Below are 21,052 nucleotides of genomic sequence, written 5' to 3'. Positions count from 1 at the left end.
CAACTCAGTGATTTGTTTGAAGGGAAGAGTTATTTACCCCAGTTAAATTAATATTCTGCAATGTTTTTGTGTCTCTCTTTAAAGGATCAACTAACCTTATTTCTCTGAGTGGTCCTGGAGAGGCCAGAAACTAAAGGGTACATGGTTTGGGGAAAATTTCAGGACTGGAAGTGTGTTGGGGTCAGTCTGCTAGTAGTAACCAAGGTTGGTGGAAGCCATGGTGAGACCGTTGTGCTGTAGGCTGGCTGGGAGAGTCAAAGTTGCTGATCCAGGGATGTCCGGCACATAGACACTTAGGATGTGACCTGCATGCTTGTATGCTGGTTGCTGGCATCCAGTTTGTGAGGCACAACAGTGGGGCATTTCAGGCACCAAGGTTTACAAGGCAGGTGACACAGCCCCACACTGGTCTGAATTGTGCCCCCAAACATGACACTGTCAAAGTATACTGCCTGGCACTATTGCTACATTTGAATCTTAACTGTCTCAATCCTGGAAAGTACTGCACACAGTGAACTTCTATTGATGGCAAGAATCAGGCCCATTCTATTTACTTGCAAATGTATCCTAAGATTTTTACCCTATAACAAATACAAAATAAAGGCCAGACTTTTTTTAAATGAAAGAAAAGATTGGCAGCCAAAAAAGTGTGCAAATCTTTCTTTTATGCTGACAAGTTAGTCCACTTTTAAAAAGCTTGCCTCTGACAGTAATCCTACAAGGTTAAAACAATTAAAATCAGAATTAAACCATAAGTAGAATCAATGTGCTGTGTTAAAAACAATAATAACAGCAACAAAAAAATCTGGAATGAAAACGGCTGTTAAGGTAGGTGCAAAACTCCATTTCACATCCTTAGCCTTAATAATAAGGTTTGGTATCTTTTAAGTCAAGTTAATATGTCTGTCTTTTTGCATTTATGAACAGGCTTTACTTAAAGAATGGTTCTGCTCTGAACATTTACTCCCTAAAAATGGCATGGAGGGAGGAGGGCACATTGATTATTTCTCAGTGATGCCAGATCGTATCTGAAATCAAGTAAAAGGATGTTTGTTCATTTTTCCATGTGTGTGTTTAACTTCTGTTAGTACAGACAGGTCAAGCTGGATTCTCACTGGCTCATGTATCACCACCAACAAGGATTCTACAGTAGAACCTAGTTAACAATTCTAGTGGTCTTGTGTGAGCCAGAGCTGTATTGACTTAGCAGCTCTAACAGGAGTAAAATGCAATGAAAACATCATCAGTGAAGTAAGCAGCTGTAACTGAATAAACTGAGGGACTAAGTCTAGTGTACAATAAAATACCTTTTGTATGTAGTTATTTTTCAGAGAAGAACCACACTTAGAATATCCAATTGCTGTGGCTTTTAATCATCGTGCTTAAATAACTTGCTAAGTACTTCAGTCCTGTTCCACCCTGTGAGTTCAGTTCAGATGTATTAAGATAGTATTGAATAAACATATTCTTGATGAAAATGGGCTCCCTAGGCCCTGCTCATATTAAGTTTATTCTAGTGTTTGATGCTGAATTTGGATTTGGCAGCACAATTTGTATTTGATCATACTGAACTCTTATGAGGTTTTTTCACAAGATTTCTGCTTTTGGATCCGATCTGGAAACAAAGACTTTGGGGTTGAATTTGGATACGGGAATTTGAATCAGATGTCCTTCCTCTCCCACGTTTCAAAAGCTTTATATTCAAGGTTACAGTTTTATGCTACCTCCTTTGACAAAAAAAAATCTATTCAAATTAGAGTGAAAAATAAATGTACCAGTTGTGCCTGAGTGAGGTATTTCTTCCACCACAGATACTTGCGCATGGAAGGAATGACAGAAAATCCATAGTAGGAGTACATGAGAACATGGATAAAACTATTCAAAGTGGGTCCAAAGAAACCTGTAAGAATCCAACAAAGAAAACATTTTATTCAGTGGTATCACTGGGGGTGGGATGAAGGACTTTCTACCAGGAAATATGTTCTTAGAATTTACAGGGAGGGACTTTTACTGATCTACAAGTGGTCTCACTAGCGTTCTGACACTGCATCCAGTAATAATGCTCTTTCCTTTTTTTTTTTTTTTTTTTTTTTTGCTCACTTCTCGTCAGGATGCTCTTGGACTTGCACTGGATTCCACACTAGGGATTGCTGACCTTCCCCCCCCCACCACCAAAAAGTCTTACTATACTGTGACACAAGTTCCATTGGTACCAGCTAGCAAAGGGTTCACTCTTCTTTGCAAGCAACTCCTGTCTCAGACATGGCGCGCACACTGCTTTCATTGTTGTTATCCATGAAGGCTGGCATGTGCTATCTCTACTGAAAGCTTGTAGTTTATCGATACTCATAATCATTGGGGGATGTGTGTACAGGGAATAGTTAAGGAACAATGTAACTGTACTGAAAATTATACCCTTATGGTCTTGGAGTGGAAGTGGTTTACAAGGAGAATATGTCTCAGGGATGGCCGGTTGAAGCAGGAGGAAGTTGTCACCCTTCCCAGGCTACTCAATTATGTAATACATTGCTTCATTGTCCATCATTGCACCAACCCAGAAAAGTCAATGGAAAACCATCAAAGAAAAACTATAAACATTGAAACTACTTGGTAATGAAAAGGAACAGTGTGACAGCCTGAGGATCACCCTGTTTGTGAATAAAAACTGATTGAGTATATCACGGGCTGGAGAAAGATATGCTGGATCCACTCACTGAGGAGGTACCTTGATGAGTAGGGGTGCTTCATGAGAGATTGGGTCCTGGCTCTTTGGAGCTAGCAAGCATTGCAAAAGACTGAACTCTGGGGTGAGAATCGACTCCGTTAAATAGTAAAGGTGACTATTAATAAACATAGGCCCTAGTTCGCATTTTGTGATGTGTGTAACCATTTGTTTCCATGGCTTACACTTGATTCTGATTGAATCTCTATCCTTTCTTAAAACTGTTTCCTTTTTTGTTTTACTGTAACTGAACTCAAGTGCTGTTCTTGGTACTGAAGCAGTGATCTAAGGTAAAATGGGTAAACTGGGGCACACTGCTCCTTTGGGAATAGAGGCTCTGGGATTTCTGGGGGTATCCAGTGATCAGGGGCTGGTTACCACAGGTGGACACTTTGAAGGGACTCAGAGGCTGGGGTACATCTACTGTCACTCTGCAGGGCTGGTATAGAGGAGAGTGCTAGAGTGGCTGACAGGCTCGTTGTGTTGGAGAGCTAATGCCTAGCTGGCACAGGCAAGTCTCCCTCATGCGGGAGGTGAGTGGGAACAAGATGATACTTGGCCCTGGGTGCCCTGAGAAGTGCCTCATACACCCAGCTCTTCTTCCTCCCTTGGTTTCTTTTTCTTTTATGTTAGAGGCTGTATATTTTACTCTATGATTTTCCTTTCTGCCTTCTTTCTTTTTATTTTCTAGATTGCAGGCCATCCCTTCACTTTGTTCTAAAAATCCTTTGTCTGTCTGTCTTGGCATTCTAAGCTCTAAACACTCAGCTATTTTAGATTATGTTGCCATAAACAGCAGCCTAGTGCCCGGGGAGGTAAAAGAACATGCAGGACTCCCATTACTGAACACCGAAGTGAGAGCTTTACTCTTTGTATCGGAGTACAATTCGTGTACTCGGGGCAAATTCTGTGGCCTTAATTGAGGAAAAGCTTTCACTGACTTCAATGAATGTTTTGCCTGCTTAAGGACTACAGAATTTGGCTCTAAACAATATTTCACCATTACAATCAATTGCAGTAACTGAATATTAATTCTAGCATTCTGCATGATGTGGATAAATTACCCTATACCCTTTTGCCCAGATAGTTGAGCAGGAAGTAGCAATATTGCTAAGTTACATGTGTTCATTCTGTTAGTAGAATGTTCAGCAGCTACAGAATATATTAACATTTGGTCAGAGAACAAATGGGTCTGATTCTTGTGACACAGGGCCCTCTCCGTGCCGAGGGTGCAGGGGGTTCATAGGGTTTTACAGGAATTTCCTTGGTCATGTATGCGCATAATTTACTAAAGGGTGACATACAAGATCTTCACTGTGAGCCAGTAACCCACTGGTTGACATAATCACTGCAAAATGCATGTAGGGGTAATATTTAAGGACTTATGTCTCTATACTGAAAATTGTGTTCTTAAGATCTTGGAGTTAAGGCAGGTCTCCAAGAGGTGACCTGCATCGGACGTGTTCCTTTCAGGGAGGCGGTGACAGACACTTACCTCCCTGTCTGATCACGAGTGTATTGTGTGTTGTCTACCTCACAATGGAGACCTATTTGCTGACCAAGGGCTTGTCTATACTACCACTGAAGGGGATGTAACTTATGTCGCTTAGAGATGTGAAAAAGACGCCCCCTGAGCAACGCAAGTTACAGTGACCTAAGCACTGTCCACGCCGCACTATGTCAGCGGCAGATGCTTTCCTACCACCATAGCTTCTGCCTCTTGTGGAGGTGGAATAATTATGCCGCTAGAAGAGCGTTCTCCTGTTGGCATCACGCGTCTTCACCAGACACGCTACAGTGGCGCAACTGCACCCACGTAGCATGGTAGTGTAGACTTGCCTTGAGCCCAGGTTCCAGTTGTAAGGTTACAGAATCTACAGGAAGAAACAAAGCACCAGCAGGTGTCCTGTTTATGAATGAAAACAAAGGATGTGACTTGTATATTTTGGGAAGCAAAGAACACACTGAGTCCTTCATCTAGGAGACCTGCTGCGCTGATATATTGATATCTATGTAAGCAGGGTGTGAATGAGCTGTCCCCTGACATCCAATGATGAACTGGGGGAAAAGATATCAGGAACAGACCACATTTGCATTGACACACTCACTCTGCCTAGGTATTCAGCAGACAGAGCTGTTTTGCCAAAGTGATCAAGTTTGGCTGGTTTGGGGTTACAGTTCACTTTAGAATTATCATCCTTATTGTATGAGCAGAACTGTACTTAGTATGCCCTTATTAAGGAGGTCACCCTAAACTGAAACTCACTTGCTAAGCAGGGGCTAAAGATGTCAAATCCCAGTGAAAATGAGATGGGGGTGGGATAGGTGTTCCTATATGATGGTATGGACTCTGCCTAAAGAGTCCTAGACACCATTTGAGCCTCTCCTCTTTAGTGTCTAAAGACAGAGCTGATTGGACTCCCCTGAGAGTCCTTGTTTCTGTTTAGAAGTTACTAGAGTTGAAATCACTAGTGAGCAGGTCTAGGGGCTAAGCCTTAGACCTAGTGTGGAGACAGAGTTGCAGTGAAAGATAATGAAGAGAGAGAGCAGCTGAGATGTTCCCCCTATTCAGTGAGTTCACTAAGAGCTGGGTTTTATGGTGGACCCTCAGAATGCAACATTGCAGAGGTAGCAGTGAGTGGCAAGTAGCAGCAGCAGAGCTGAGGGTGGCAAAGACAACAGCAGCAGAGGTGGTAGTGAGTGGCCAGTGGTGGCAGAGATAACAGTAGCTGACCAAAGGCAACCAGTTGTGAGTGGAGTGCAGTAGAGGACAAGGGGAGTGGTGTATTAAGGGGACATTTGTTTCCTATAAGGTCGGAAACTGAGGCAAAGGACATGACCCAACATACTGTGGGGTGGGTGTTTGCTTATGGTTAGATACTTTTGAATTGGTTACTGTGTTTTCCCAAACTAATGCTGGGTTTCCTTTCCCTTTTTAATAAATTTTCTCTTGTTACACACAGACTTGGAGTTTGCAAGTGGGGAAGTACTGCCTCTTATGGGCGGTAGTTAGTTTTCCCAGATTACTGGGTGGGGGCTCGAGCTGGTTCTATTTTGGATTGGTAAGAGGAACCCCCTGGTATGTTAAACCTTGTCCTTGTTGCAGACTCCACCTGGCAGAAAAGCTACAGCTAAGGCCTGTGGGTTAAGCGGAGAGGTGATCTCAGATGGAAGTGGTAAGCAGCGAATCTGAATACAGTGAGTGTCCAGTGGAACAGGGGCTAGACACTCCAGGGAGATGTGGGGGGTGGGGAGGAGCTCAAGGGTTGCAATGTGCCCAGTGTGAACCTATAAAGAGACAGCAAGGCCTGTGAGGCTTAGAGGCGAGTGCTTGTGTTGCATGTGCGGTGGAGTTGGGGAGCTGACCTCCAGCAGGGACGGAAAAGGCTTCCTTATGCGAAGGGCAGGTGGAAGCGGGGTGCCTCACAACCTGGGGTAGCCCAGGAAACATCACAATTCTCCTCTCTGTTACAATTATGCTGCTATAAAAGTGGAGGAGAATCAGGTCCTGTGCGTTAGCCTTAGAAGAGAGCACAGAGGCTGGCATGTCCATTGCCTCGCCCATAAGCAGTCCTTGACACCCGTACAAAGTGTGTGTAAATCACTGCCAAATCACAATTCTCCACAGGGTCTGTGGGAGCATTTTACACCTACTTCACACAATCAAAGTGACTGCACTAGGCAGTGGAGACTTGGGTCTTACGCTATTAAAAATAGGAACTTATAACACATTACTTTGAAAATAGAGCTGCTGAATTTTGTATAGGTTGAGATAATTTCCCTTTTGAGGGATGTGGGAACCAAAGCTTAAAAACTAAGTTAAAACATTAATTTTCTTTTCAACTTAGATGACAAGGCTACAGAAAAAAAATCATTCCATTTACCCACTAACAGGAACGTTCTTGATTTGATGCTAGAAATAATTCTCCACTTCCCACTCTAAGCCAGAATGCAGAGACAGTAGTCTCTAACTATCACTATTTCCCTTGGGTATGGGAGGAGACCGTGAGAATGACAATTTCCAGTCAAGATGAACATGATATATTCCACAACAATAATTATTATACCTGACTTTTGATGTGCAGTGAGCTAGAGAAGGCCAATTTTCTGTCACAAAGACGTCTGGTTTCACTTGGATAAAATGCACATTATTCTGCATCACTGTGACTTCCTACCAACTATGCAGTCAAATTTCAGGTCTTCAAAATAGGACTCTAAAACAAGCCAAATTCATGAATGTAGGGTCTGTGATTCAAAGAGGAATGTTTTTAAGAGACAGTGAATGTGTTACATTTACACTGCCAAGTACAGGGTGTACTCTGATACTGATTTCTCATCAGTTTTACAACAGTGTGACTCCATTGCACTTCAGTAGAGTTAATTCTGATTTACTTTTGTATAAGTGAGAGCAGACATAGTCCCTTTCTCTCACCTAACAGCCCAGGCCTCACATGAAGTTAAGGCTGAATCCTCTTCCCATAGAAATGGATGGGAATTTTTGCTACTGACTTCAAGGGGAGCAGGATCAGACCCTTACCTATTCAAAACGAGGTCCTGAGAATATGATAGTCCTTGGCTTGTCAAAGTTTGGGTGACAAATGGAATTACGATTCTTCCATAGTGTGTGAAGTTGAAAAGTTTAAATAATTGTTTAAAATATTCACAAGAAATAGGAACACTTGAGGGGGGAGCATAAACCTTCACAAAGATAATAGGCAATGGCAGTTCCTCATAAGCAAACAAACTGGGCTTTGCCTACCCTGGATGGAGTTTGAATATTCTCTTTATTGCTATATCGTGGTTTTGAGGACACCATTTTTTTTCAGTTTGGCCTGCGTACTTCTAAATGTCTTCAAATCAGTTATGCTGCTCACAGATGCTTAGTTACACATTTATAAATGAAAGATCTTGCTAGTGCAAGAAGTCAAAAATGTATAAGCATTTGAATGTTGTGCTATACAGCAGGGGTGAAATTCCCATTGACTTCATTATTTTGCCTTAAGTATCTTATGGGACAGATTCTTCTCTCAGTTATACTATTTGAGGGAGATGCACTTGCATGAAACTGGTTTGAGGAGAATCAGGTCCTATCTATCAGTCTCTAGGCACTTTATACTGTGCCCCTCACTAGGGCACCGGGTCTGTCAAAGATTCTGTGATTTTCCACAACCTCCATGACTTCTGCAGCGGTCAGTGTGGCTGATCTCAGGGCCAGCTACTTGGGCGATCCTGGGACCAGCCATAGCAGCAGCTGCTGGAGTGGCCCCGGGGCTAGCCGCACCAGCCGCTGCTCAGGCGGACCTGGGCAGCTGATCCGAGGGACTGCCTGAGCAGTGGTCCTTGGGGCGGCCAGAGCAGCCGCTGCTCGGCGGCCCCAAGCAGCGGCCCCGGGGCAGTCCCTGGCAGCTGGTGCTGCTGGCCCTGGGGTGCGCCCCCCCCTCAATCAGTGGACCCCCCCCCCCAGCAGTGGCCTCCCAGGGCATCCCCCACAAGCAGTGCCTCCCCAGCAATGCGCGCGTCTCTCCCCCCACCCCCCTGCCACAGATTTTGTCAAGGGTATTTATAGTAAAAGTTATGGACAGGTCACAGACTGTGAACTTTTGTTTATTGCCCATGACCTGTCCATGACTTTTACTAAAAATACACATGACTAAATTGTAGCCTTATTCACAACTCTAGTATCTGAGCGTGTAGCAATAGTTTGGTGGCCTGGCAGTCAGTGATCCTGAGCACTCACAATTCTTTTTTATTTCAATAGGAACGGCAGGTGCTCAGCACCTCTGCAAATAAATCCATATGACTGTATACTCGCCTTGATTTTGTAGGGATTTGTGAATAATTCTGCAGATAGCTAATATTACTACTAAATGCTTGCAATGCATAGCTGTGTGCAAATCCCCTACATCTACCCCCTTAACATACTACTGAGAAAATGATAGAAACACTTACTTTGTCCACAAGGGATCCAGTTCAGAACACACCACCAGATGTTAAACATAGTGGCATGATGATATACATGAAGGAAAGTAATTTGACTGTTTTTCTTCCTCAGTACAAAGAAAATAGTGTCCATGAATTCAATTACTTTGGAAAAATAATACCACCACAGCACCTTGGCCACCTGTATGAGCAAGAGAAAGAGAAGTAAAGGTCTGTTCGTAAAGGGCTAAATTCTGCTATCCTTAATCAATCCTTGCTCTAACAAAATTCCCACTCAAGTCATTTTCCCATGGATGAAAGATGGCAGGATTTGGCCAAACGTTTCTTATTCCCTAAGTACTCTTAGACCTCTAACCGGTTTTGCACGTAATGAAGATTTTTCTGAAAATGCCTTCTGATCTAAACTTCCAAAGCAAGGCTTTCTAATTGCTCTTCATCTGGATCAAAAAGTTACAATAGCCTTTTTCTAGGGGGCTTCACAGGCAGATACGCGAGTGGGGAGAATGTGAAGCATAATGAACTAGTGGGATACTTGAGCAGCAACCAACTTGGGGACTGTTGCTATTGGAAAACTTTTCAAACATGATCTGAAAAAAATTAAATGACTAAATATTTTAAATGTGTTGTAATATACAAGTTCTCAAAAGAGTAATTAAAGTAGGCAGCCCACATCATCCATTATCAAAGCCCCTTGGACACAATGGAGCAGATCCTTCATAGGGAGATATGCCAATTAATACCAGCCCAGAATATCGTAATTTCACAGGACCCTTAATGCAGAGTATTGCAGTGAGATTCATAGAGCCTATAAGCCAAGAGGGAGAGAAGAAAATTTAAAGTAGTAGTATCTCCAAGGGAGGAACAAAAAAAAATCATATAGATGGGAAAATGTGTCCGAGTGACCCTTGCAAGCCAAAATGTGGAAAGTCCTAGAAAAGGAGAAAGGGGGCCAAAATGGAGGAATGGAGTAAGTATCGGTGAAAAGGAAGAATGATTAACTATATCAGGTGACAAGTATCAGAGGGGTAGCCGTGTTAGTCTGGAGCTGTAAAAAGCAACAAAGGGTCCTGTGGCACCTTATAGACTAACAGACATATTGGAGCATAAGCTTTCGTGGGTGAATACCCACTTCGCATGCATCTGACGAAGTGGGTATTCACCCACAAAAGCTTATGCTCCAATACGTCTGTTAGTCTTTAAGGTGCCCTAGGACACTTTGTCGCTTATATCAGGTGGGAGTGTTCACGGAGAATTTGGAACAATAGAAGGACAAAACTTTGAATTTTAAGGTGTGTAATAGGAGTCAAGGCTAGAGATGAGGTGAAGATGCAAAATCTGGATCCAAGCATTCCCAGAGTTCAGATTGGTTCAGGTGCTAGTTTGGACCCACAAGAACCCAAATTTGCATGGACAATTTCACCATAGGTTTTTAATTAAAGGATTTATGTTTTCCATAGAAAACATTTCCATTTTGTATTGGTATCTGTTCTGATAATTAATGATAATGCAATGCCAGATGAGCCAGAAATATTGGACATAAACTTTTGTAAAAGCCTTTCCAGAACAAAAATGTACCTCTCACATTGTTCTCTACCCTATACTGGGGAATGAGGACACATCCAACCTGGATCAGCATATACATATCCCACTGTGTAACAAACAGAAATAAGATCATTTTTAAAAAATCCTAATGCTAAAATCTAAATAGGCCAGTGATGCAAGGGAATTGCACCAAAGCCTATGGAGAAATAGACCACAACATCTTTTAGTTACTGAGTTGCTGTTTCTGCCTCACCCGGATATCGGCTTCTCCTGCGCTGACAAGGTTCTGACACTGTAAGTTATAGCCTCCTTCCCAACTGGAGAGCATAAGCTGGAACAAAACACACGCAGAAAATCACTCAACAAAAGTATTCATTCATATTCCTCTGTGCTTCCGCTCGGCATTGCAGTGGAAATGGCACAGAATTTGGGCCACTGCCGATTCATCCCACGAACAGATGCTATTAAAATAGTCTATTTGCATATATCAGAATAGGGTTCTGTTCTGGAATTAAAAGGTTAGAAGGTGGTGATGGAAATACACAATGCAACAAACCCTGCCTTTCTCGTTTTGCTGGATTTGAAACTTCAAACCTATCATAGGTTGTCATCTCTAACAGTGCTTCTCAACCTACAGCTCTTTAGGAAGTCTCTTTTGTAGAAAGCCTATGTTTTGAGTAGAGCTGTTCTATCTGACACATGCAGGGCAGCAGGAGAAGTGCTAAACAGATTACTGGTGCAGCCAATATCTTTCTCTGTTCCTCCAAACAAACTGAAAGTGTATTTGGGCTGGGGGAGGAGGGACAGAATATATGTTTTCCCATATCATTCATATCTATATCTCCCAGGAGAAGAGAGTATATATTTTACTGAATGAAGTGGCAAAGAGTCTTAAAATAATTTCATAGGAGTATCCTGATGCTACATTAAAGTGTCACATAAATATGTGATGAGTTAACACCATGCAACACTACAAAACAAATGTAGCAATACAAAGGGTGTCGCTGTGATTGTTTTGTGGGTCTCTGGAAGTCCACACAGGGGAAGGTGAGCACAGCTCCTCCAGAAACTAAGACCAATGAGGGTGACTAGACAAATCCACTCAGGTTGTAACACCTCCAGGGAGGTACAGCCACTTGGAGAGGCTTGCACGTGCTGGTTCAAACTGGATTCTCCAGAGACTATCAAACAAAGGACTTTTGGATAAATAGCCTGAATTTAAACTGATTTAAGGTCTTCTTTCTGTTCCAGAAAATGATCAGAACCACCTGTCCAAAGGAGGGAGTCCAATTATTGTGGAAGGATTAGATGGACTGTCACTGACCAGAGCCCTTGTTAGATTTGGTGGGGTGATCTCTGGTAAGCTTATTAGCATGCATGTAGGGTCTTCTATTCTTACTATGTTTGTTCTGTAAAACTTTCATCTTAAGAATAAATGTACTTGTGTGGTAATTTATAACTGTGGGCATCTGTGCTGTTTATAGCCTCTGAGGAGAAAGCATGGTGCAGACACGCACATCTGTTTAGATGGTTTGGCTTGCTGGGGAACTCACAGTGTAGGCAAGGAACTGTGCAGTCTGGAAAAACCTTGCTCAGTGGGGAATGAGTCTCGGGTCTGAATCCAAGAGAGGTGATGACTGAGGAGCCAGGAACCTACAGTGGGTGTCCTTACTGCCTGCAGAGGGGGGATACTGGTGCGGTTGCCCTGACTTGTGACATAGACTACAAAATCTGGCCCTTGTAAAAGCATCTCTGAGGTAGATATGTGGTTTTATTTATTTATATATAATATATATTTGGAGGAGGGGTAGAAGGATGAGAAAAAAACAGTAGCTTGTCTCCTAAAGGACTGTGTTTCTTCTTTCTGAAGAGCAAGCTGAGGTAAAGTCTGTGTCTTGACGCATGTTGCCATTTACTGAAGGTCATCTCTGCCTCTGATCAGTTTAGGTGCTATTCAAGAATCACCATTCCTGTACTCTAGCAGTACAATGACAATGGTAGTGCAATGACAAGAACTGCTGAGTACTGTATTGACTTTTGCTGCCACACCCGCCATTGACATGCCCCATGAGAAACCCTCTACTCAATGACTGCCAGTATCTCTTTCCCCACCACAGGAGGCTTAAGACAATGTTTCCGACAGTGTGTATACATAAAAGTGAATCATACTTATTAAATAGAAATACACATACTGTGCAGCAAACCTACAGTATTTTCGTAGTTTACAAATTAGTTTGCCATTGAAGTTTAAATAGCTATTCCATCTACAACCCGATGGTTGTCTGTGGATGAAATCATTGCTATTCCCATTGGACATTCAAGCAACTGTGATGTAATGTCTTATTCAACCAATATGCAAAGAAACGAAATACCTCAACCTTTTAGCTGTACTGTTCCCTGAGGTTCAGTCAGAACAGATCTTTGTAAGGATGGTGAGAATGGGTTACTTAATATCCTTCTATAAAGAGTTGTTTATTTGTGAAAATGTCCTTTTATACTGTTTGTTTTATCATAACACACCCATTTTCTAGTGAGAAACCCAAGGGGCTCATTCTATGTACTTACAGGGGTTAAAAAAAAATACTGGGAAGCATAATTAAAAAAGAGACTTCTTAATTCTCTGGCAAACCATTTATTTACATTTCTTGGCTCTGCAGGCCAGTGTTCTGTATGTTGCTGCTTATCCCTGAAGTAGAATAGGTGGAGACCCAAGTTCTTCTACAAGTTACTGTTATTTCCAGTACGGAACTGTAAAAATCCCTAACTGAAGAAAACGAACCTTAGACCTTACATTACATTCACCCTCTATCCGAGAATCTATGTGGTTCACAACAGCTCCAGAAGGCAGATGATGAAATAGACCAAAAGGGAGATTAGTGTTTTGTTTTTCAGAGGTGGCAATGAAATATTTTGGCTTAGGATATATGGAAATATCTTTCTTTAGTGGCAGGACCCAACAGCTTAGCAGCTTGCTACTTTTTCCCAACTAAAGCATTTCTGCTTTAGCTCAAGTGGTAGGGGCTTGTCCTCCTTAAGCCACACGTTTAATCCTCACTGTCAGCTGTGTCTGTGGTCACAGATATGAGGTACCCTTACTCCCTGCAGGTCCCATTGATTTCACCTCTGAAAATCAGTCCACAAATGACTTGTCTATGGTCACAGGCCAGTCTGTGGCAGAGCTTGGAATGGAACTCAAATTGATTGACTTCTGGTCCTTGACTTAGCCACAAGCAAGCCCGTCTTCTCATCTGAAAAAGCAAAAAGCACTTTGTACTGCTTTGGTTTGAGAAAACTGAGCTTTTAAATCTCTTAAAGATACTCTCAGCTGTCTTAGTCCCCACTTTTAGGATATTTTATTTTAAGGAGAGAGAATGGTTTTCTAAAATATTATAAAATGTATTGAAATATCTTAATCCATAATGTTTCAGTGAAACCAGAGTGTCCCCCGCTCCACCAACACCTTTTTGATTTAAATAAAGCCTCCAGCAGAGTTTGCAACCCATGCAGTGCCACCTTATGCTTTGGCTGTGAAACTCCGAGAGGGGAACTGATCCAGTTGCATTGTTCAAACTGAATGAAGTTCAAATGTAAACCAGTGCCATTAATGGTGAAAATTAAATTAGAATTGTTTCAGAAATTTCAGTTTTAATATATCTAAAGCACTGGCAAATAGAATAGGACATGGTTTTTTTTTTTAAATACGAATGAAAAGAAGTCTTGTGCTGTCCCTTCAATTTTAAAATGTCAGGTGCCGACAGCCAAAACAAGCCTTAGAGCATCTGCTGTGCTGCAAGGATGGGTGTTAGAGACATGGATTTATGAAGTGACAATAATTAAATACTTTTCCAGGTCAGTATTGTTTTTTTAAAAAGGGGCCGGGGGGTGGGAGGGAGAAGATATTTTTTCCCTTCCTTTAGAACAGTCCAAATACCACTGGTCTTGTTTACAATGTGAGCTACAGGTCACTAAAATGGGCAGAATGGGACCATTGCCTAGAATATCCAGCTGAAGAACTCTTTGCAAATGCCTGGTGCAACTGAGGTCACACAACATGCTCTGCCAAACAGCTTCAGTTCCCATTGCTTGCATTCTACCCTGTACCTCCAGGATTTGTGTTCTCTGGCCTGTGTATACTCACTTCCTCTCCCGTGGAAGAGAGGGTGGAAAATGATCAACAGGTTTATTCCACCTGTGGCTTTGTGTTTTCCCCTTAAAGTGGAGGGGCTGGCGGCACTGTAGAAAAAGCAGGGGTATTTTCAGCAAGGCTCTGATTGGGCCATGATCTGTGGGAAAACTAATACCAGTAGAAGACCTTTGACCCACCCTCTACTGCAGCATTCCTCTCGCCCATCACAGCACTCTGCCCTGGCATGCTGCTACTGGCTGGCTTTCCACCATCTCCCTGATCCCACCCCTTCTGGATTTTGTTCTAAACAGTACAGGGGAAGTTGCAATACAAAATGGATACTAAATTAGAGTCCTCTGAACAGAGAATTTACTGCACTGAATGGGGGTTCCCTAACTTACCAATTGTCCCTCAGCTACACATCACCTTGACCATGTAGAGCTGAGCTCCCATGTTGCATTCGGCAGAGGCAATTACTTGGTGGGGGTGGGATGCTAGTGCCTCGTTGCTTTTCTGTCCAGCCTCTCTCAATGCCCTTCCTAACAGTTTCCCATAGCTTTGCCTTTCTCTGCAAAGCAGAGGGGAGCATAGGAGCCTGAATGGGTACTTCCTTGCCTATACAAAAAACAGAAGTCTTACCGACAAGCTTTCTTAGATTAGCTGATTAGTCATTACCTTGTAATTTCAGACATGCTGGAAGAACCTCAGTTTGTCATCTTGCCCTTGACTGGCAACAGGTACAGGACTGGAGTAATAGGATCTCATTTGAGCAAAGCATTTTGAGTAGGATATGGCTTTACTGAGGGTGACATTAGGAGTTCCAGTAAGAAATATATTCGGCTGGTTCAAATAAATGCAACCAGCTTTGCTAAAAGCTTCAACCACTAATATTGCTAATGAAAACAAGAAGGAAGGAAGTATTGCTATTGCTCATAATATTTGTTGTTTTTCTAAGCCCCTCCCTCCCCCAGCTCCTGAAATAGTGGGATCTTGCAACTAGAGTCAGAGGGTGGCACACCTAGATCCAGTTGCAAGATTTGGCCCAAAGGTAGAAGATAAAGCTTCAATGGGAAGGAAGCTCCTATTGCTTCTTACATCCTCCCCCCCCTCAGTTCTTCTGCTACTTCTCACAATTGCTCTATGCAGTTTTTTCATCAGCAGATCTTTTTGTTATAATTATGTCACTTTGGTAATGCCTGTGTAGCCAATTCTTGTGACTTTTATCATGAATCTTGCACTATTTGAGGTATACTTCATAGAAACATAGGATATCAGGGTTGGAAGGGACCTCAGGAGGTCATCTAGTCCAACCCTCTGCTCAAAGCAGGACTAATCCCCAACTAAATCATCCCAGCCAGGGCTTTGTGAAGCCTGACCTTAAAAACCTCTAAGGAAGGAGATTCCACCACCTCCCTAGGTAAACCATTCCAGTGTTTCACCACCCTCCTAGTGAAAAAGTTTTTCCTAATATCCAACCTAACCCCCCCGCCCCTGCAACTTGAGACCATTACTCCTTGTTTTGTCATCTGGTACCACTGAAAACAGTCTAGATCCATCCCCTTTGGAACCCCCTTTCAGATAGTTGAAAGCAGCTATCAAATCCCCCCTCATTCTTCTCTTCTGCAGACTAAATAATCCCAGTTCCCTCAGCCTCTCCTCATAAATCATGTGCTCCAGCCCCCTAATCATTTTTGTTGCCCTCTGCTGGACTCTCTCCAATTTTTCCATATCCTTCTTGTAGTGTGGGGCCCAAAACTGGACAAAGTATTCCAGATGAGGCCTCACCAATGCCGAATAGAGCGGAATGATCACATCCCTCGATCTGCTGGTAATATTTATACGCCCAAAATGCTGTTGGCCTTCTTGGCAACAAGGGCACACTGTTGACTCATATCCAGCTTCTTGTCCACTGTAACCCCTAGGTCCTATTCTGCAGAACTGCTGCCTAGCCACTTGGTCCCTAGTCTGTAGTAGTGCATAGGATTCTTCCGTCCTAAGTGCAGGACTCTGCACTTGTCCTTGTTGAACCTCATCAGATTTCTTTTGGCCCAATCCTCTAATTTGTCTAGGTTGCTCTGTATCCTATCCCTACCCTCCAGCATATCTACCACTATTCCCAGTTTAGTGTCATCTGCAAACTTGCTGAGGATGCAATCCACGCCATCCTCCAGATCATTAATGAAGATATTGAACAAAACTGGACCCAGGACCGACCCTTGGGGCACTCCGCTTGATATCGGCTGCCAACTAGACATGGAGCCATTGATCCCCGGCTCCTGGAGACAAGTGAGAATGTCACATTCTCAGCTTTTGTCAAATAAAAAAAAGTAAAAGTAAATTTCTAGCCCTGTTGATGGTAGAGAAAATCTTGAAAATGTGACACTAGTGGCTCAGCAACCAGTAGGGAAAGACAAAGAACCCAACAGTTACATTTAAAAAAAAAATGTCATCATTGTTTGGGACCTAACTCATGATTTTTGAACTTTTGGCATTGATACTGTGATTCCCCACAGTTCCTAGAGGGCAAAGGGAAAGAGGGCCCTATCTCTTACTGGGCTCAGATTCAAAACCTCTCTAATATTCTGCACTATGCAGTAAGCTTGTCATTCTTCATGTTCTCAGGGGCTTTTATTTGCTCTTACTGTTCCTTCTTGCAGAATTCCCCATATTATCAGTTTCTAGATTAGTGGTTCTCAACCAGGGGTACGCATACCCCTGGGGGTATGTAGAGGCCTTCCAGGGGGTACATCAACTCAGCTTGATATTTGCCTAGTGTTACAACAGGTTACACAAAAGGCACTAGCAAAGTCAGTACAAACTAAAATGTCATAGACAAAATGAGAAAGTAAGCAATTTCAGTAATAGTGTGCTGTGACACTTTTGTCTGATTTTGTAAGCAAGTAGTTTTTAAGGGGCACAGTAGTCTGGAAAGGTTGAGAACCCTGGTTCTAGATCATATCTTGCTCTTTTCTCTCCAGCTGCTTGATTCTGGCCTAAAGTTTCAATATAGCATCACCAAGCAATCTCCCCACCCAGGGCCGGCTCTAGGATTTTTGCCGCCCCAAGCAAAAAAATTTTTGGCTGTCCCCCCTTTTTTTTCATGCCCCCCACAGCCCCGCCCCAACTCCGCCCCTTTCAAACCCCTTCCCCAAATCCCTGGCCCCGTCTCCTCCCCCGGGGGTGCCACATTTCCCCCCCCCCCATTGCTTCCTGCGCGTCCCCCCCCGCGACCTCCTGCCTGCTCCCCTGGGCGCGCCACCGCTCCGCTTCTCCCCCCTCCCTCTCAGGTGAGGGAGGGGGGCGAAGCGGAGCAGCGGCGCATTCAGGGGAGCAGGCGGAGCGGAGGTGAGCTAGGGTGGGGGGGTGCAGGAAGTAACGGTGGGGTAGAGGAACCGCTCCCCACTCCAGCTCAGCTCCGCTCCACCATCACTGCCTCCCCCGAGCGCCCCGCCACTCGGCTTCTCCTCCCTCTCAGCCTTGCTGCGTGAAACAGCTGTTTTGCGCCCGGCAAGCCTGCGGGGGGTGGGGGGGGAGAAGCGGAGCGGCGGTGCGCTCAGGGGAGCAGGCGGAGCGGAGGTGAGCTGGGGCAGCGGTGGCACTTTTTCTCCATGCCATGGAGTCGGTGCTTATGATGGCCGGCGCCAGAATGTCGCCCCTAGAAATGTGCCGCCCCAAGCACCTGCTTGTTTTGCTGGTGCCTAGAGCCGGCCCTGTCCCCACCCCCAAGTCCAATTTCAGCTGCACTGTCCCTGTCACCTAGGTCAGCCTTTTTTAACAGCCAGCAGCTTGGAGTGAAAATTGGTTGTGAGTGCCTTAATCTCTATTAAAAACTCTTTCATTTCAGCTTGGTAGCAGTGATGATCTCTTCATTCTCTTCTTTAGGTGGCCTAGCTGCCATCTTGTCTCCTTCAGGGAATGGACAAGAAGTCTCCTCAGCTATGGAATGTCATTCTGCTTTCTGACATAGTTTTTAAGCCTGGGACTCCTTTTGGGGAGTACCTAATAGATCCTTTCTGGATCTTTTTAAAGTTTGGACGGCATGTATGGGGGTAAGAGGGATGCGGGCTGAATCTGCAGCTGCCCATGCAGAGTAGGGTGTTCAATTAACCCTCCCACCCAGCTGCTGTTTTATATTTATTTGACTGATCTTATGTGCCTTAGTATCCCCCTATGTGACATGCCCAATGTTACAAAGTGAGTCAGCAGCAGACCAGGTGTCCTGACTCCACCACTAGACCTGCTCCTTTCCTTCCTGTGTAGCTGAAGCCACACATTAATATTACTATTTTATCTGTATTACCGTAGCAGCCAGAGTCTCCCATCAAAGTAGGTGCCCTAGGGTGCTGTTCAAACACCTACGAGGAGCAGTCCCTGCCCTGAAAAGCTTTCAGGTAATGTCAGACACACAGACATTGTGGGAAAGTGGAAGATGTGCTAAGGAAGTAAAAGTTTTCCCCCAAATGTAATAATTCTCTCTCTCTCTCTCCAGGAAATACTCCTTAAAATGTTCTGCTTTCGTGGTAGTCTCTCCCCCGGAAATAATGGTCATGTCTTATTACTTGGTTTCTTTTAGATAAAGGGTCACTTTGCCACGTGAACAAAATACTAAACCATTCTGCTTAACTGCAACATCCTGATCAGTGGTACATTTTTCATTTATCACTGCAGCTCAATATTCTGATTAATAGGCTTCCACTGTAATACAAACATATATACATCTTTACTCAAAAACTCAACTATAAGGAGACTGGGAGCAAGCTCACAGTGACAGCTTTGTTACAGAAATTTTACTCCTGCCTGTTTAAAAAGAGTAATTGTGTTTGTTATAGTTTGAAGTTAGGTCTGTCAGTACAGACGCACTGTTGAGGCAGGTCAAGCCTTGCCGGAGACTGATGCTGAAATCGCTCCACTGGCTGAATGCTAGAAGAAGCAACAAAGTTGCTTAATACATCATCAGATCCCCCTTGATGGGATTACAGTCACATAATCACAACTTTCTCATGCATTATCCTATAATACTAGATTAGAAGAGAGAGAATCGCATGTTAATTACCGAACTACAATACTGGTGATTTTTATATGGACTTTTTTAACCCTGGATTTCTGGACCAGAACAGCTGCTTTTAGCTCTGTGGGTAAGCAGTGGAACACCTTGCAAGCCTCCCATGCGTGGCTTCCTAAGCACATGTCCAACAGCCACAGGTTGCTTCCCCTGGCCCAGAACATAAGGAAAGGAGAGGGGCATTGCATCCAAGCATCCAAGCATAATTACTGGGCCTCCCACCAGATGGATTTCCCATTGACTACTGACTCCAGATTCCATCTCCAGCACAATCTTTCTTGTTTTCCTTGCTACAGCCCCTCTAAAAACTCCTGCAGGCTCCTGCAGCATGTTCTCAGCTGTGATTATGAGCTAGGACAGATGTTGGACTTCGTATTTACACTGGGGACAAAAGGAAGTCTCCATTAGTTTTATTTAAGATGATGTTAGCACCATTCGGCTTCCTCTGAAAAGGAGCATTATGCATTTTTATATATATTTTACTTTTAAAAAAAAGTCATTAGGAAACCCATGGTGGGGGGTGGGGAGGGAAGAGTATTGGGGGAAGGTGAACAGGGACAGAGAGAAAAAAGGGCGAGCAGGAGAGGGGATAGGGAGAAACAGAAAGCAGAGGAGGAGAAAAGGGAAGGGAGTCTGGGAAGAAGGGGGTGAGAAAAGAAAGCAAAAGGTGATGGGGAGGGGGAAGAGAAGAATAAGAAAATAGAGAAGCAGGGAGACAAGAAGCAGCAGCTCATCTCAGTTATCAACAGGAAGTGCTGCTGCCAGATAGTTTGATCCAAATGATGGGATCTGTTGTGGTCTTGCGGGCGAGGAGAGACAGGACTCTAATGAATATAACTGTGATTCTTCATTGCAGCAAGTGGACACTGCCGTTTTCCCTGGAGTGCTAGCTCCCCCAGGCTGAGCTAGCTGGTGTCACCACACTGTCTCTAACTCCAGGTCTGGATTAAGCAGCCACAGAAGATTGCTGTCTATACAATTGGATCTAGCAGATCAGGTCTGAATTACCTCAGTAGGAGTACATGGGGTCTTCAGGGGATTCATACTCTGGTTGCTAGCCAGGGCTAAAGCTTGTGGTGCTGCATCATGTTACCATGCTAGCTAGATTAAAGCTAGCAGGGGTATGCCTACCCCTGCTACAGCCACACTGTATGCAGACATACCATAAGGTAGGAAAGTGACAGCTGTATGCACGCTGGCTCTATGGTGAGGAAATATCTGATTTTTTTCTTGTCTTCTGAACAGTAGTTTCTCATATCGGTTGTAAATACATTTTTAAAAATTGCATGTTTTTTGTGGTTCTTGAACAAAGAGAGCTCAGAGGGTATAGCCATCAGTTGATCAAAAACGACAGGAAAAACAGTTCAAAATGAGATATGTATTGTTCAACATTAATCAACACTCTTATGAGCAGCGCCTGTATACAGGGGCCTGAGACTGACTGGGCTTGGAGACTGAACTACCTTCCACCCCTGAGATGTAGCCTCATCAGGATGAGGTTGAGACATGCTGGTGGGGCATGGAGGGACGCTTGCATTTTACTAACACGCCTCTTCGGTAGATAAACAAGGAAAAGACCTTTAATCCCTCTTTTGTGATTAATTCCTGAACAAAAAAATGTATTTTAAGGTCTTGGATATGCTTTCTGGGGGCAGAATTT

The 21,052-nt window shown here is 43.7% G+C and overlaps 1 protein-coding gene across 1 annotated transcript in view; it reads right to left on the bottom strand.

The window, feature by feature from the left end:
* The window catches only part of ELOVL2 (ELOVL fatty acid elongase 2), a 47,848-nt gene that overhangs the window by 12,151 nt on the left and 14,645 nt on the right, over positions 1 to 21,052 (bottom strand). Inside the window, exons 3-5 of the mRNA XM_065399407.1 lie at positions 10,458 to 10,535; positions 8,672 to 8,843; positions 1,776 to 1,900 (exon numbers count right to left, since the gene is read on the bottom strand). Of these exons, the coding sequence (XP_065255479.1) occupies positions 1,776 to 1,900; positions 8,672 to 8,843; positions 10,458 to 10,535 (375 nt within the window). The remainder of the gene's footprint in view (positions 1 to 1,775; positions 1,901 to 8,671; positions 8,844 to 10,457; positions 10,536 to 21,052) is intronic.

The sequence above is a fragment of the Emys orbicularis genome, chromosome 2 (genome assembly GCF_028017835.1).
Source record: "Emys orbicularis isolate rEmyOrb1 chromosome 2, rEmyOrb1.hap1, whole genome shotgun sequence".
In the NCBI taxonomy this organism is placed as follows: Eukaryota; Metazoa; Chordata; order Testudines; family Emydidae; genus Emys; species Emys orbicularis.
The sequence above is the reverse complement of the archived record's forward strand: the minus strand, read 5'-3'. Positions and strand labels throughout refer to the sequence as shown.